This window comes from Calypte anna, chromosome 6 (genome assembly GCF_003957555.1).
Source record: "Calypte anna isolate BGI_N300 chromosome 6, bCalAnn1_v1.p, whole genome shotgun sequence".
Classification (NCBI taxonomy): domain Eukaryota; kingdom Metazoa; phylum Chordata; class Aves; order Apodiformes; family Trochilidae; genus Calypte; species Calypte anna.
This window is the reverse complement of record NC_044252.1, coordinates 16,221,366-16,236,180: the sequence shown is the minus strand read 5'-3', so window position 1 is coordinate 16,236,180 and position 14,815 is coordinate 16,221,366. Positions and strand designations below refer to the sequence as shown.

Genomic DNA, 14,815 nt, shown 5'->3' with positions numbered 1-14,815 from the left:
TCACCAAGGGATTCACTTCTCTTCAAACACATACACAGCTCTGCTGGCAGGAGAAGCACACACACACACAAGACAACTTGGGCATAGGAGGCTGAATGTAAAATTCTTTTGCACAAGTGGAGTACTGCAGCCAAAACACTTGAATATAAAGTTATTTTGTGTTTTTTTTAGCACATATGCAAGTAGTTTCCATCTGTTTTTTCCTTTCCATCCTTCTGACAGACCACCAGAACTTTTCAATGGGAGACACCTCACTGTCCCTTATTTGCTGACTCTTTCTTTGGAGTGCCATTGATGATGTTTTAACACCAAGCTCCACTCATTTATCTCTCTTCCTATTCTTCCATTCTTCTTGATCGTGATTGATCTGAAGAAGACATTGGTGACAATGACAAACTAAGTGCTCTGAGAGAGAAAGCAGAGCTTAATTTTAAGTTGTGCCTCTTGGGTGAAGAAGCTGGAATCTTTCAGGATATTCATCCCTCCCCAAAAGCCATCACTTTCTCCAGTTGATGCTCCCACTTCCACTGTTTCTTCTCTGTGCTCTATACACTATCCCTGTATATTCAGTTGTATCTTATTTCTCAAACAACTGCTTGCATCTATCCCTCCATTGCATTAATCTTAAGAGAGAAAATGGCTTTGCTGTCCATCAGGTGTGGCTGTAATGCTTATCAAGAATACATCCTGAACAGAGACAGGAGCAGGAATGTAGTCCTCCAGGCATCTCTCTCTTTTTCACTTTAAAAATGACTAATGGATCAGACATGAACAGAAATTTTATTTTTCTGGTGTTTCTACATCTACTTTGATGTATCCACAATTCATGGAGGTTTATCTAACCCTCATTACAATCTCAAATGGTAACATTTTGGAAAAGAGCATTGAACTAAACTATAGAGATCCAGAGGAAGTGACACTAGCTTTCTGCTAAGGGACTTGGTTAAGCATGTCATTATACAAAAAATAGCTACATCTACATAATTTCTACCTAATAGGAAATAGTCCATTTCTCAAAGGTCAAATGGCAAAGTCTGGCACTCACTATGAAAGTCTAAGTTGTCCTTTGCATTTGTGTAAGACATGGGAAGCAGAGATATAAACCTCTTTCTTATGCAAGTTTCACATTTTACCAGTGAAAGACACAAAACAGCCTTGTTACCATTATACAGCAGGATGGGTTTGTTAGCACAGAGTAATGCCCCAGAAATCTCTACCTTTGCTTACTCCCAGGGCCCTGTGCTTCCCTGAGCACCATTTGAGCCTCACCTGCAAACCCAGAAAGCCTCTTCTTACTAGGAGTTCTGGCTACACCCCTTCTCTTATTGTTTTCTCCTCAATTCCTTTATGCAGACTGCTTTAGGGTTGCTGGTTCTTCAAGTATTTGTAGTATAGTAATATTCTTTAAATCATTTGCATTTAATGCAACCTCCATCAGCATGTCCCCTGGGCTTCTGTAGTGGAGACCAAGCTGGGTGACCCTGCTGGCTTTCTCACAGTCCAGGTGGGTGAGACAGAGCAGTTTGGCTTCTTGGAGCTGGGTATTTTTGTTCACACAAAGAATGCAGTCTTCAGCAAGGGACTAATCCTGCTGCAATGAGCAGGAGCCAGGGAGCCTGACCCGTGCACAGCTGAGCCTGCTGGGGAGAGCATCAGCACCCAGGGAGTCCCTGGCAGCTCCAGCACACAACGTGCAATGGCTCCATCATGGCAGTGCCCAGTCCCTTGCTGATAAACACTTGTGACATCTGTTTTCTTTGTGATTCATGTGGAAGAATCAATGATAAAGCTGTTTCTCTCTGATTGCTGTTACTAATGTAATCTGGAGTGCAGTGAGCCTCTGAGAAGGAAGGGTTTTTTCATCAGCTGAGGATTTCAGCTGCTGTTTATAGTCACATCTCTGTCTGCAGAGGTAATGCGCTTGAATGTTACATAAGGGAGAGCCTACAAGAAGTGAATATTTAATTCCCTGGGCAGTATGTATGAATATTAAATATTTGTGTGATTTGCTGCCTTAAACACCACATCAATATTTATAACTTGTTGGGGAGACAGTGGGAATTCTTCAGTATAAATTATTTCAAGCCTCATTTCTTTAATACTGCCATTTTTGCATCAGAGATGGCACATACAAATAAATGGAAGTAGTTCCCCTCAAAGCTGCAGAATCGTGAGGCTGTATAGTTTAAAGGAGAGATTCATCTTATGGGTCTGCATGATCAATTCTTGAATATTCTTCTTAACTTTAAAATTGAGACATTTCTTTAGTAGCTCAGTAGCAAGCTGAGACTTTTTAGGAAGACAGAATATTTATTTAGGTTATTGCTTCATTACACGGCCAGTTGCTTTGTCTGTCTAGTTCTGAATATAAAAAAGTTAGCACCAATCTTTACACTGACTCTTCTAAAATGTTCCTGTGAGATAGAGCAGATTTTATTCCATGGAGGATATGGGACCTTCTGAACCAGAGGAACAACTCAGAAAGCTCACTGACCCTTTTGCCAAATAGCAGTGTGGCATTTTGAAAGGGACTTCTCATCTCTCTTGCTTGTTTGCTAGGTATGATGAAGTTAATCACTGATTTTTTTTATTTTAGATACAGTTTTATAAGGCATGTGTGTTGACTTCTCTGCACTGACCCAGCATGCTGTGTTCCCTTTACAGCCTTGCTTTGAGGCTGTATTTGGCATGTCAGTGATGAAGCACTTTCCCTCATGCTAGCCAGGACCAAAATGGGATTTGGACAGTAAAACACATCTCTCCAGTCAGATTAAACATTCCTGAGGAGCAGGAAGAAAACACATCTTGTTTTTTTATCAATGTCCATTTTTTGGACACTGACTCCAGGTTTTGGGAAGGGAAACAAAGCCACTCTAGGAAGGACTAAAACATTCATGTGGGAGATGTGTGTATATAACAACTGGACACACATCTGTTGTGGAGATTAGGCTGTAACCTTAGGATCAGTGCCCTAGGAAGGAGAGAGATGGTGCCTGTGCCAGCACTAGAGGTGCTCCCTGGAGTATGACCTGCCTGGGAAGCTGGCCCATTTTGGAGCAGGAGGTTGGACTGGACATCTCCTGAGGTCCCTCCCTGCCCAAGTCCTGTGACTCTGGGGCAGACCATGAGTATCACTTGTGGCAAATATTTACTGAATGCACTAATAAATTGACTGGGAAGTGAGTCCAACCAAACAGGCTTGGTTGGTACAGGCAGTTCTTCAATCTTTATCCACATGTGCTGTCTGGCAAGTTTTAATGTCAGTACAGCTGAGCCAGTAAAAATTTTCAGTTCTCTTTGTGGACCTTTTTTGGATATACCTATGGCACCTGCAAAGTGATCTGCAGGTCTTGGCTAATTTTATGCCTTTATCAAAGGCAGATCTCATTCTCCCAAGGATAAGTTGATTAACTGAACTTTGCAGAGCTTGTGAGGCACAGGGCACTTCCAGGGTTTGTAGATGGCAGCCCAGGCTGCTTCACACCTCCCAGGCTGTGGTCCTAGACCAGCACAATCACTTCTGAGTTGAGCACCCTGTCCTTGGTGCCTTGGTGAACTCTGTGTCCTTTGCAGTATGGGGTTTCTTGCTTCAAAGCCTTTCAGCTGAGCAGCTGCAAGACGTGCTGCACTATGGATTTCAGGCATTATTTTCTCTCCTAGAGTATTTTTTTGGACAAATCCAGTTGGCTTCTACTTTCTCAGGGATAGTAAGAGAATGTATAGCTGCTTCTCTGTCTCTTTGCCATTTCTCCACCACTAGCCACATAGGCAGTGAGGAAGGGTGGATGTGTACTCCTTCTGCCAGGGTACCTTCTGCCATTAAGAGTCCCAAGAGCTCTGTGCTTTGCCCTCTTCCTAGCACCTTGAAATCCATGTTACTTGACAGTTCATTCCCTTTCATGGTTACTTTGCAATCTGTCACTCTCCCAGAACATGATACCATCCAAACCATTTGACAAATGAATCCTCTGACTGTCAGGATCTGGTGGCATTCTCCCTGCTAAGGAAATGTCAGGCTTCTGTGGAACCCAGGGATCACAGCTGATCTCTAAAATGTCTTTAATTTAGGGACTCTGAGCCCTGACCTTGGCATAGATTCACCAGAGATAAGTAGCTTTTGCATTTTGTGAGGGAGAAGATCATCCACTGTGGGCTATCCCTGAGAAGTTATGTTTTGTGTTATTGAGGTGTTTGGGCTTTAGTGATCTCTTTACCCCCTTTCCCTGAGGCTGATGGTAAGGAGGATGTGACCACCACAGGAGCTGAATTTGCACCTGCAATATCTGCTGGGTCCTCACTGTGACTTGGCATAGGGACATCACTGGGCCTGAAAATCTCCTGTTCCAGGCAATTCTTTGGCTGCTGGTTGCTGGCTGTCCAGACCAGGTCTGCAAGGTGACACATCAACAGACACTGACAGGAACAGTATTCCCTTGCTGTAGAGAACCTACAACCAGCCCCACTGTAACAAAGCTTTGATATTTCTTGGTCTGCGGGGATGAACATTGGTGCTTTAGCTGAGGAACTTATTCAGTTCCTCCCTGGCACTGTAGTCTGCTTTATTTTTAAAGGACAATGTTTTTTAATTTATTTTGTTTTTAGTTTTGCTCCTTTGTGTTCTGCCCAAGGACAGAAGTTGTATTTAAGGCTCATACTTCCCAAAACCTGCACATCTACAACTGCACATTCATTTTCTGGAAGCTGTAAGAGCAGCAAAATTTGAGTTCGCTTGTGCAGGACAGAAGGAAATGCAGATTTCTCAACCTAATTCTAGCTTCTTCTCCCTCTCCATAAAAGTAAAGTATTAGTTCTGTTGTAACCTTTTGACTATGTAAGTTATGTTGTATGGCCAATCTACAACCAACTAGAGAGGGAGCAGATGTTTTTCACAGCAATGCAAAACCCACTAGTTTTCTGAGGTTTTTTTTTGTCCTTTGACTTAGAGATAATTTCAATCTCATTTTATTTTATGTTCAAGGCTGGAAAAATTCCTTGTTCATTCTTGTTTGTCCCTTTTGCCAGTGTGCTGCAATGGCCAGGTGGTTGCCCTCCTTGTGGAGCCTGTCAAAATGTCTTTGAGGGAAAAGGGGAAGAGTGTGCTTCCAGTATATTACTTGCTCCTTTCAGCTGCTACTTAAGGGGTATGGGAACACTTTGAGCTTCCTCTAGAAGGCAGAAATGGAGCTACAGTTACTGCAGTGGGGAAACCATCACAAATTTTGCAAAAAGCCTACATTTCTTCTCCATGCTTCTTGTGTTTTTTTTCCCAGCTAGAAAAAAAGGGTGACACCACAAATATTTTCAGTCTTATTGACTCTTAGGTCAAAGAAACGATTGACAGCATGTGGCTGTCAGTGACTAACCTTTGAAAAGTATCTCTCTTCTTTTATTTCAGAGTCTCCTGAAATTGGACCCTCAGTTGTCGTTCACACAACTGTGATGTTTGGAAGCAAATACCTGGATTCAGACCCTGCAGAGGTGCAGCAGTTAATTCTTAGTCATCTGGAGCAGGTTCTGCCATCTCTACCTCAGCCAGCAAGCATCAAGTGTCAGAAATGGAGATACTCTCAGGTACACACTGTGGTGAGAGCAGTCAGCTGGGAGGATGCTGCTGGGGAAGTGCCCTGGTACAGACATGCAGTTATTCCATCATCATCCAGCCAGTGGTTTCCATTTTGGGGGAGCAAGAGGAGGGGAGACAATTGCTCTATATCCATAATTCATTCCTCCATCTAGCCATGGGCAGCGCCCAAGTCTGGCCAATGACAGCCAGATCATTTCTATTCCTCTCTTATGTAGTGGGCCTAGCTCAGCAGTAAGTCGTGCAGCACTCCTGGGAAGCAGAGACAGGAGAAGTGCACAGGGAGGAAGTAAATCCCACATACTTGATGGATTTCTGCTGGTATGTAAAAATATGACTCAGTCTGCCTCTTCTGTGTTGAAAATATGTGCTATTATTAGCAAAATTACTCTCTGCCACAGAGTAGCAGAAGGCTTTGCCTTCAGATGTACTAAATTGTTATTTTATTTGGCCCAGTTCAATTTAACAGTATGTTATGTGGAAAATATGTTAAAGTAAACTACCTAGGGGTAATAATAGCAAAATGTGTATATTTTATAGGCTTCTTTTAAAAATCCAAGGAAATTGCTGGCAGTTTTGTAAAATATTGGAGTCTATGTACATGTTTATGCAAAGCCCCCTGGTTAAATTACATTGGTTAAATTGAATGGGGAAGTTGATGCAAAATATTTACTTTAAGCAGTCCTCTAAAATTTTTTCTTTTTATGAAATCTGGAAGTTACTGTAGGTGGCTGTTGTGAGGTCTGTTCATACCCCTTGATCTGCATCCAATTAAGGAACCCGGTCTCATCAGCACAAAATTTATGTTTCAGCAATTTAGGTTTTGGTAGCTTGCAAATTGCTTCCCAGTGTATATTATTTATTCTCAGTTGTGTAAAAATAATCTTAATGTAGGTTTTAATGTTTCAGATGACTCATACAAAAATCACAATATGACTTATATGTTCCTCTTTATCAGCTCAGGGCTTTTTTCACTACTATCTCTGTACAGTTGTCACTGTTAAGGCATCCTATGATGGTGATGATTTCATAGAATCATAGAATGTCAGACTGGAAGGGACCTCAAGGATCATCTGCTCCAACCCTTCTAACATTATTGCTTATATGAGATGTCTCAGCACCCTATTGAGGTGAGACTTAAAGCTGTCCAAAGTGGGGGAATCCACCACTTCCACGGGGAGACCATTCCAATGTCTGGCTGTCCTCATAGTGAAAAATTTTCCTCTTGTGTTCAATTGAAGGGACTTGTTCCCATTATTCCTTGTCTTGTCCATGTGACTCCTTGTAAATAGGAAGTTTCCATCTTCTTTGTAAACCCCCCCCCCTTTAAGTACTGGAACATGGTAATAAGGTCTCCAGTAAACCTTCTCTTCTGAAGGCTGAACAGACCCAGTTTCCTCATCCTCTCCTCATATGGCAGGTGCTCAGCTCTTCTGATCATCCTCGTGGCTCTTCTCTCAACTCTCTCCAGCCTGTCTGCATCCTTTTTGTAGAGCAGAGGCCAAAACTGAACACAAAATTCCAGGTGTGGTCTGACAAGTACCAAGCAGAGCAGGATGATGACTTTATCTCTGCTGGTGATGCCCTTGTTGATGCAGCCCAGCATCCTGTTGGTCTTCTTTGCCACTGCAGCACACTGTTTGCTTATGTTGAGCCTGTTATCCAAAATTTCTGGTCTTTTCTTCTGCATTATCTGCTACCTTTCTGCTTCAAATGGTTTGTGACCTAAGAGCTGCAGATGGTGAGGATGAGAAGAGTTGGATCTATCTATCTATCTATCTATCAATCTATCTATCTATCTGTCAATCTATCTATCTATCTAACAGGCAGACACTTGGTTGAGCAGGTCTGGAGGGGGCTCCAAAAACAAACTAAGAACTATTTCTAAACTGAATTAAGACACAGAAGATACTGCTGCTATCACAGAGCTCTATCATAAAATTTGTCAAATTCAGCTTCTTTGTTTATGTGTGCCAGTGAAGGCCTTAATATGCCTTTTCATTGCACTACTCATACTTATAGCATGGTATGATGTCAATGGTAACATAAAAGCATATGCATCAGATTTGGCCTATTCTGATTGATTTCACCATAAAAACAAAGATAAAGACAAGATCAACAGTTCAGTTCTTACTACTGAATAAACCAAAAAGTCTTGAGTGCATTTTACCAAACAACTATGCATTTTGAATTCTGGCAAAACTGTGTCCATAAAGGATTTGTTATAATTTTGTACCTACTGCTCCATCTTTAAGAGGCATCTGTAACAGTGACATTAGTGACAACGAATGCTCAGTTTCCACAGTTGCTTCAAAATTATTGTCTTCCTAAATCACTAGGTGTGTGTCCTGTTTCTCCTACTTAAAAATCTCAGTCAGCCATGCTGGATGATGCTGTTTTCTCATACCAATGTACTATGTGCAGCTCTTACTGCTTTCTTCCCCTGCTTCTGTTGCTTGCTGCTGACCATGTTGCTACTAACCCAACCCACCAGCCTCAGCAGCTGCTTGTGCTTTATGGTTGTGTCACTGGGGGAATTATCACCAGTCTTTAATTCAGTGGATGAATGTCAATATGTCTTAGACTGCAACCTCAGTGTAGGCCAGATCTGTTATCTCAATAAAGAGATCTCTCTTGCCACCCTATAAAATAACCACTACCTAAATTAAATATCTGGGACAGAGCTTCCTCTTTCTCTTAAAGTTGTCTTTATTTCCAGTTGTAATAAGCTGCTGCCCCAGAAGCAAAGGGAACTGTTAAGATGAATGACTCATAGGATGGCTGAGTCCCCTGACTCTTTTAGATGGGATTTATCCTACTTGTTAATGAAATCTGTCTGTAGCATTCTTCTTGTGGATAAACACAATCCTGGGATTAAAATGCAGACATTACAATTATCCATGGTGGATGAGAGATTAGGACATCCAAACTTCTACTGACACTGCTTAGCAGCACAGCTGCAGTTCTGGATCCCCTGCTTTAATTACAGCAGGACAGTATTAGCATTCAGAGCTAACAGCTTTCCAACCCGTTGTGTCCCTTTTTCAGAGTTACTTTAGATGTATAAGAGATACTAGGAAAACACAGAATCATAAAAATTGGACCATGTCTGAGCAAACCTCCCTTGGTCTCTAGTCCAGCCTATTGCTGAAAGCAGAACTATCACCAGCATTGGGTGAGTTCAACCATGGCTTTGTCTGGCTTTGTCTTAAAGGATGGAGATCTAACAAGTTGTGCTGTGTAGCCAAGGGTAATTTGGAATTTATGTTGGACAGCACCTTCATCAGAATTTGCAGAAGGGGCAGGAATGTTCCCTAGTCCCTATGTCTGGAGTGAGGGCCTTTACATTGAGTCTGCCACAGAGGTAGGAAGGATGCAGGCTGAGATGTGAAAATACTGATCTTGTAATCAGTATGGCAAAACATAAGCTGTTTGGTACAGCCAGCAGCAAATAGGCCATGGGCAGCCAAGAAGGAAAGACAATCAAAAAACCCCTTTATGCTAAAACTTTCTTCACTATTTATTCTCAGTGACCATGATCTGTGTAACCTGAAATGAGTCTGAGAAAGATGATCTTACTGGGTCTACCATATATGGCTGGTTGAATAATGGAGAATAGGTGACAAGTGGCTATAAATTCATTTCAGATAAATACCTTCCCTAAAGAGACACTGACATGCTGGTAACATAAGTGCAGCCAGGAGCATAAATATGGGTGTTTTGCTGCTCAGTTGTATTTGGAAATGGCAGCTAACAGCACTACCATGGCTAGCTGAAGGTACCTTTAAATCAATAGAAAAATCCTCTGGATTGAACAAGATGCCTCAAACTTGAGGTCTTGATCACCAAAGATGACAGTTGTATCATGGGATACAGGAACAGTTTACTGCACAGGAATCCAAAACATGTATTTGGACCAAAAGAAATGTTAGAATACAAAATGTAACTTTGGACAAAAGGCAGGAAGTCATGAAATTATGGAAAGGAAATTGAACTCTCTATATCAGGCTTTATGATCTCTATGGTTTGATCTCTTACTGGTCCATTGCTGTGCTTCAGCTCTTTTTTTTTTTTTTTTTTTTTTTCCTCTCTGTCTCTGGATTTCTTGATACTTTTTTGATCCTATTAAACTTTTCAGTCTTGCTTTGTCATTGTGTTTCTTGGATTGTTTCTTCTCACTTTCCCCCTCTGATTACTTGAGCATCAAGCTGCCTTCCTGCATCTTATCTTTTCTACCTTTTGTGCTTGAGGCTTCCTTTCCAAGTTTACCTTTAGGCTGCTGCTGCCTTCTTCTCTCTGTTCTGAGATTCACTGATGCTGCTGAGGAATGCACTGATTTAGTACATGGAGACTCAACCTTTGTACATAAGTGTGAAACAGGCTTCCACAACATGTGACGTGGCCAAGTGTGGTAAAAAAAAAATCACTGTGTGTTTCTACTCTGCTCTTAGCCTTGTGTTGGTGTTTGCCATGAAGAACAATACTCAAAGAGATCTTCTGCACCCCATGAGTTCCAGGTAGCTCCAGGCTAACAGTTACAGGCCAAAGCAAAGTTCAGTCACTTTTACAAAGGTTACACAGAACTGCTCAAGAACTGCCACTTCATGGAAGAAAGTTTAATTGAGGGTATAGTGCCAGGAAAGTTATATTTAAAACTAATACAATACCTACATGGAGAATGACATTAGATACTTACCAAAGCAACCTTATTCAAAATTTTTATAATGCTACTTAGAAAGAAAGTGTTGATGGCATCTCTGGCAGTGGCTGAAAATTTTTGTGCTACTCAGATGAGGAAGGAGACCAGCACAGCAGAGCTGGAGACAGGGTGGGATGTTCCAAGTCTGTTTGTACACACACAGAGCAACGTGAAACATGGGTGGGTGATTCTGACACCTCAGAAACCCACCTCAGTTCCCATTCAGGAAAGTCACCTGGCCAGCCCAGCTGTGTTGCAAGCTCTCATGGAACTTGCAGGCTCCCTTTCATTGGCTGAGCAGTAACATTTTTGCAAGCCCACCTTTGCTGATGTGGGATCATGTACCTTCACACTTTTTGGCTCGGAGTTCTCCATGCCTCATCTATCCAGGGTCAGGCAGTTGTTTCTGCTAAGATGGACTGAGAATAAGACAGGAAAGGGCTGAAAGTTTCTATATTTCTATGTACAGGAAAGCTTAAGTTTAATTATCTAACTCTGAAAGATAAATATTTTACTTATTGTTAATGCTTGGACATATGATCTGGGATGCAGGAGGTACTTCATATGAAGGTGTTTCTCTCAGGGATATGGACATTTCTGGCATGAAATTTAGGTAAATAAAATACTTTATTTTCCACCTCCCTGTATGGTTTTCTTTTTCAGGTTATTAAAGCTGTGCCCAACTGTCTGGGACAAATGATCCTTCATACTCAACCTCTCCTGATTTGTGGAGGTGATGGATTTACTCGCTCCAACTTTGATGGCTGCATAGATTCTGCTATGAGTGTTGCAGAGGCTGTGAAGTCCCATTTATAAAAAGTCCAAAGTCAGGTACTAAACTTAGTCCGATTAATTTTACTATGGTGGATTGAATTCTAGATTACTGATAGTATCACTGCCCTCTATATTGCAAAAGTAAATAAAAGAAGATCTATTGGTGTGCTGTAGTAATTACTGGGATGGAACTGAATCTTCCACGTTCTGTGCTGGGAGTAGTTGCTTTGCTTGAAGGGTAGGAGCTTTTTCTGGCTCTGCTGAGGAGCACTGAGCTCCAGTGGTCTTGCCAGATCTCCTGATACAGCCCATGAAAATTATGTCAAGGAGAGGAGCCTGCCTTGAACCAGAACAAAAAGCCATGGAGTTGCAGAGTTTACTCCTTCTCTGAGCATTTGGGGCCTGGCAAGTGGCAGAAGGAACATGCGCAGTTGATCATACGGACCTGTGGCCATTTCTTCTGGTCTAGAGCAACCCTGGTTGTGGCTGTTGTGTGGGCCATGGGCAGACAGTGGTGAGTTATACCTTGCTATGCTTCTCAAGATGGCCTGTGCAAGGTCTAATGATATTGACTCAAGGTCTAACTACATCTTCAGACGTGTATGACTTTTAAGCAAGGAATACTGGTTGTCTGCCAACCATCTTTCTTAGTCCACAGTTTTCCGGAGCTCTGGTTGCAGGTATCTCTAAGAAGTCATTTAAAAGCTTGAATGTGATGTGTCAGTGATGTGGCATTGTCACATTGCCACATCAATGATGTGCTATCATTGCATGGCAATGATGTGGCCATGATATGCCACTGAAACATGCTTCCAGTCCCAGGCACAGTGTAAGCAGTGTCAGCCCAGCTGTGCTCATACAAAAAAGAATGGAGAGAAGGTGAAAGAGAAGCTGTGCAGGGCCATGAAGATGCTTAAAGGGCTGGAGCACCTCTACGATGGCTGAGAGAGCTGGGGTTGTTCAGCCTAGAGAAGAGAAGGCTCTGGGGAGACCTTAGAGCACCTTCCAGTACCTGGAGGGGCTATGGGAAAGCTAAGGAGGGACTGCTTCCAAGGGCATGGAATGATAGGACTAGAGGAGGTGGTTTAAAGATGGAAGAGGGGAGATTGAGATGAGATTTTAGGAAGAAATTCTTTGCTGTGAGGGTGGTGAGACACTGTCCCAGGTGTGCCTGAGAAGCAGTGGCTGCCCCATCCCTGAAAGTGTTTAAGACCAGGTTGGATGGGGCTTTGAGCAACCTGGAAGGTGTCCCTGTCTGTGACAGGGGGGTTGGAACTGGGCATTCTTTAAGGTCTCTGTTATGATCCAATAGGAAATGTGGTTCAGCTGCTTTGCCTGGCAAACACCTAGAGGGAGGCAGGGAAAAGGATTTATCAGAGTGTGGTTTGCAGCAGTGTGTTAATAAGGAAACTGTGCTGAAATTTCAGGCATAGGGTTACATCACCACCACAGTAAGAACTCACTGAAATAAACAGTCAGTCTGAAAGTGTGGTGGGTTCTAGACAGCCCTATACTTCATATTGACAGAACAGGTGTAGAAATAGAGAGACAGGCCCAGCGAAGGATATGAATACACATGCAAGTGAATGAACACGGAATTTGATGTGAAATACTAAAAAAGTAAACAACAAGTGTAATTGTGTTGAAAATACTGCCTGTCACAGTTTCAAGAATTTCTAAGCTACTGTGTGCTTCTATGAAGTCAATTTTGAAATTACTAAAAAATTAACTGAGAAATAACTCATAAATTAACCGATCATTTATTTATTCTAAATTTGTTTTTATCTTGCCATTCCTCTTAAATCACGTCATAAGATTAGTACTCTCTGTGCTACATCACTAAAAATAACAAAAAGCTATATTTCAGCAGACAGAATTTTAATCCTTAAGAGAAATACAATTCATCCTCTTTTAAGATCCTTGCATTTCATAAAAATCCAGCATCCTGTATTCACAGCAACTGAACACTGTAATTTATTGCTTCATTCAACTGTTTCTAATGAATATTTTAAGTGGCACTATGAACCTTAAAACTGAAGTTAATTTTCAAAACAACTTTCAGGGTATTTCATGTTACCATGTGTGTCTATTGATTTTTTTTTCTTTCCTTGAAGTCCTCAAGTTTACAACTAGATGTTGCTGTTGTATCTGAACCAGCCAGCTTCAAAACCTCAGGTTTCAATCACTGTGTGTAGTTCAGAAATGGAGAATTGGTGGTCAAGTATATGTACAGATCTTTTACAAAAGCATGGGATTGCCTGTGTTTCAGGGATCAAGGTGGCCATAAAGAGCCATGTGCTCATGGAATAAACTTAATCTGGTGAGATGTAATACTGACTTAATTTAGTGTGGGCTCAAAAACACCCAGCTGAAATAAGGTGTTATCTTGTGGTGTTGGAAAACCTTAAAGAAGTTTACAGAGGACAGCACATAAAAGCATCCAAGCCCCATTTTTCTTATGTTCTCCTCAGCTTCCATCCAGGCTGGGCTTTCCTGTGGGAGTCAGTCCCCCAGGGAACAATATGCTGTGATGCAGAATGAGGTTTTCTGCTGGGTTACTGGTCCCCATGGAAAATTTTTCTATGGCAGATGGGTCAACTGTTGTTAGATCCATGGTGATGGTTCCTGGGGACCCATCCCACTAAAAATCTGTGCTGAATGTGTGTCCTTCACCTGTAGGGGTGAAGGAGCAGGCTGTAGCTTTGGGGGATCTTTCTAGACTCTTACCTCGTGCTGTTCTCCTCATCTTCACTCTTTGTTTTCTTCTCCTTTCTTCAAAGTAGGATTTTGCATTAAAATATACTAAAATTTGCACTTCTTTCTGCTTCTGTTGATTTGGAATGCAAGTAAGCCAAGCCACAAAAATCTAAAAAATAAGTCCTGAAAAGGTGTGACATGCAAAAAAACCTGAAGATGAGGCCTCTGAATGCTGTGTCTTATACTCAGTCTGCATGGCAGACAGGAGTGCTCTTGAGCCATGATGCTCTCACAGGGGTCTCGTCAACAACAGCCTTCAATACCACAGGTGACAGGTAACTGGAGATGTCTCCAATCCCACCCTTACAGCATTCTTACAGCTTTGTTCATTAGGTGGCCTCATAATGCCCAATAATAAGCAAATCACAGATTCAGAGATTTTTTTTTAATCATATTTTTGAGTCAGAGGTTTTTGAACAAGATTCTCAAATTTCTCCCATCATTCCTCACACCATAACAGTCTATCAAAACACCTTTTTCCTGTAGCTTTCTGCTAGATTAAGGTGATTTAAACAAATCGTGAGGGGAGACAACGAAATAACTTTCCAACACAAGGCAGGTAACAAGTGATATTTCATAGAGGCCACTGTATTTGAAAGGGTGGCTACAGAAGAGACTTGTCTGGCTGATTTGCTGAGCTTTTCCCTGGATGGCTGTAATTTTCAATTGACTGGCAGACCCATCATTACAACCCATATCTCCTTGTTCCCAGATGAGGTGACAGCTGTGTCTGATGTCCTAAGTCACATCTAAGGCCGAAAGTTGAATTAAAGTGTTTCAGCTCTCAGATGATGGTGTTATTCTCTCCCTCATCACAAGGAAAGATGGGGCTATAAATGCTCAAAGCCTTTTAGCTCCCAGTTGTGTTAACTTTCACCCAGTGAACATTACTTTGCTGGGTGCAAAAGTAATCCAGTGCAGTCACTGAATTTACAATATATTCAAGGAATCATAGGATCACAGGATGGTTTGCTTGGAAGAAATCATAAAGCTCATCTGATTCT

At 41.8% G+C, this 14,815-nt stretch overlaps 1 protein-coding gene across 5 annotated transcripts in view; it reads left to right on the top strand.

Annotated features, from left to right (window-relative positions):
• Positions 1-11,227, top strand: part of RNLS (renalase, FAD dependent amine oxidase) — a 64,477-nt gene extending 53,250 nt beyond the window's left edge. For all 5 annotated transcript variants that reach the window (XM_030453305.1, XM_030453306.1, XM_030453303.1 and 2 more), the window contains 2 exons: positions 5,396-5,571; positions 10,944-11,227. In XM_030453305.1, coding sequence (XP_030309165.1) covers positions 5,396-5,571; positions 10,944-11,096 — 329 coding nt within the window. In that variant the 3' untranslated portion in view covers positions 11,097-11,227. The remainder of the gene's footprint in view (positions 1-5,395; positions 5,572-10,943) is intronic.
• The last annotated feature ends 3,588 nt before the right edge of the window (positions 11,228-14,815 follow it).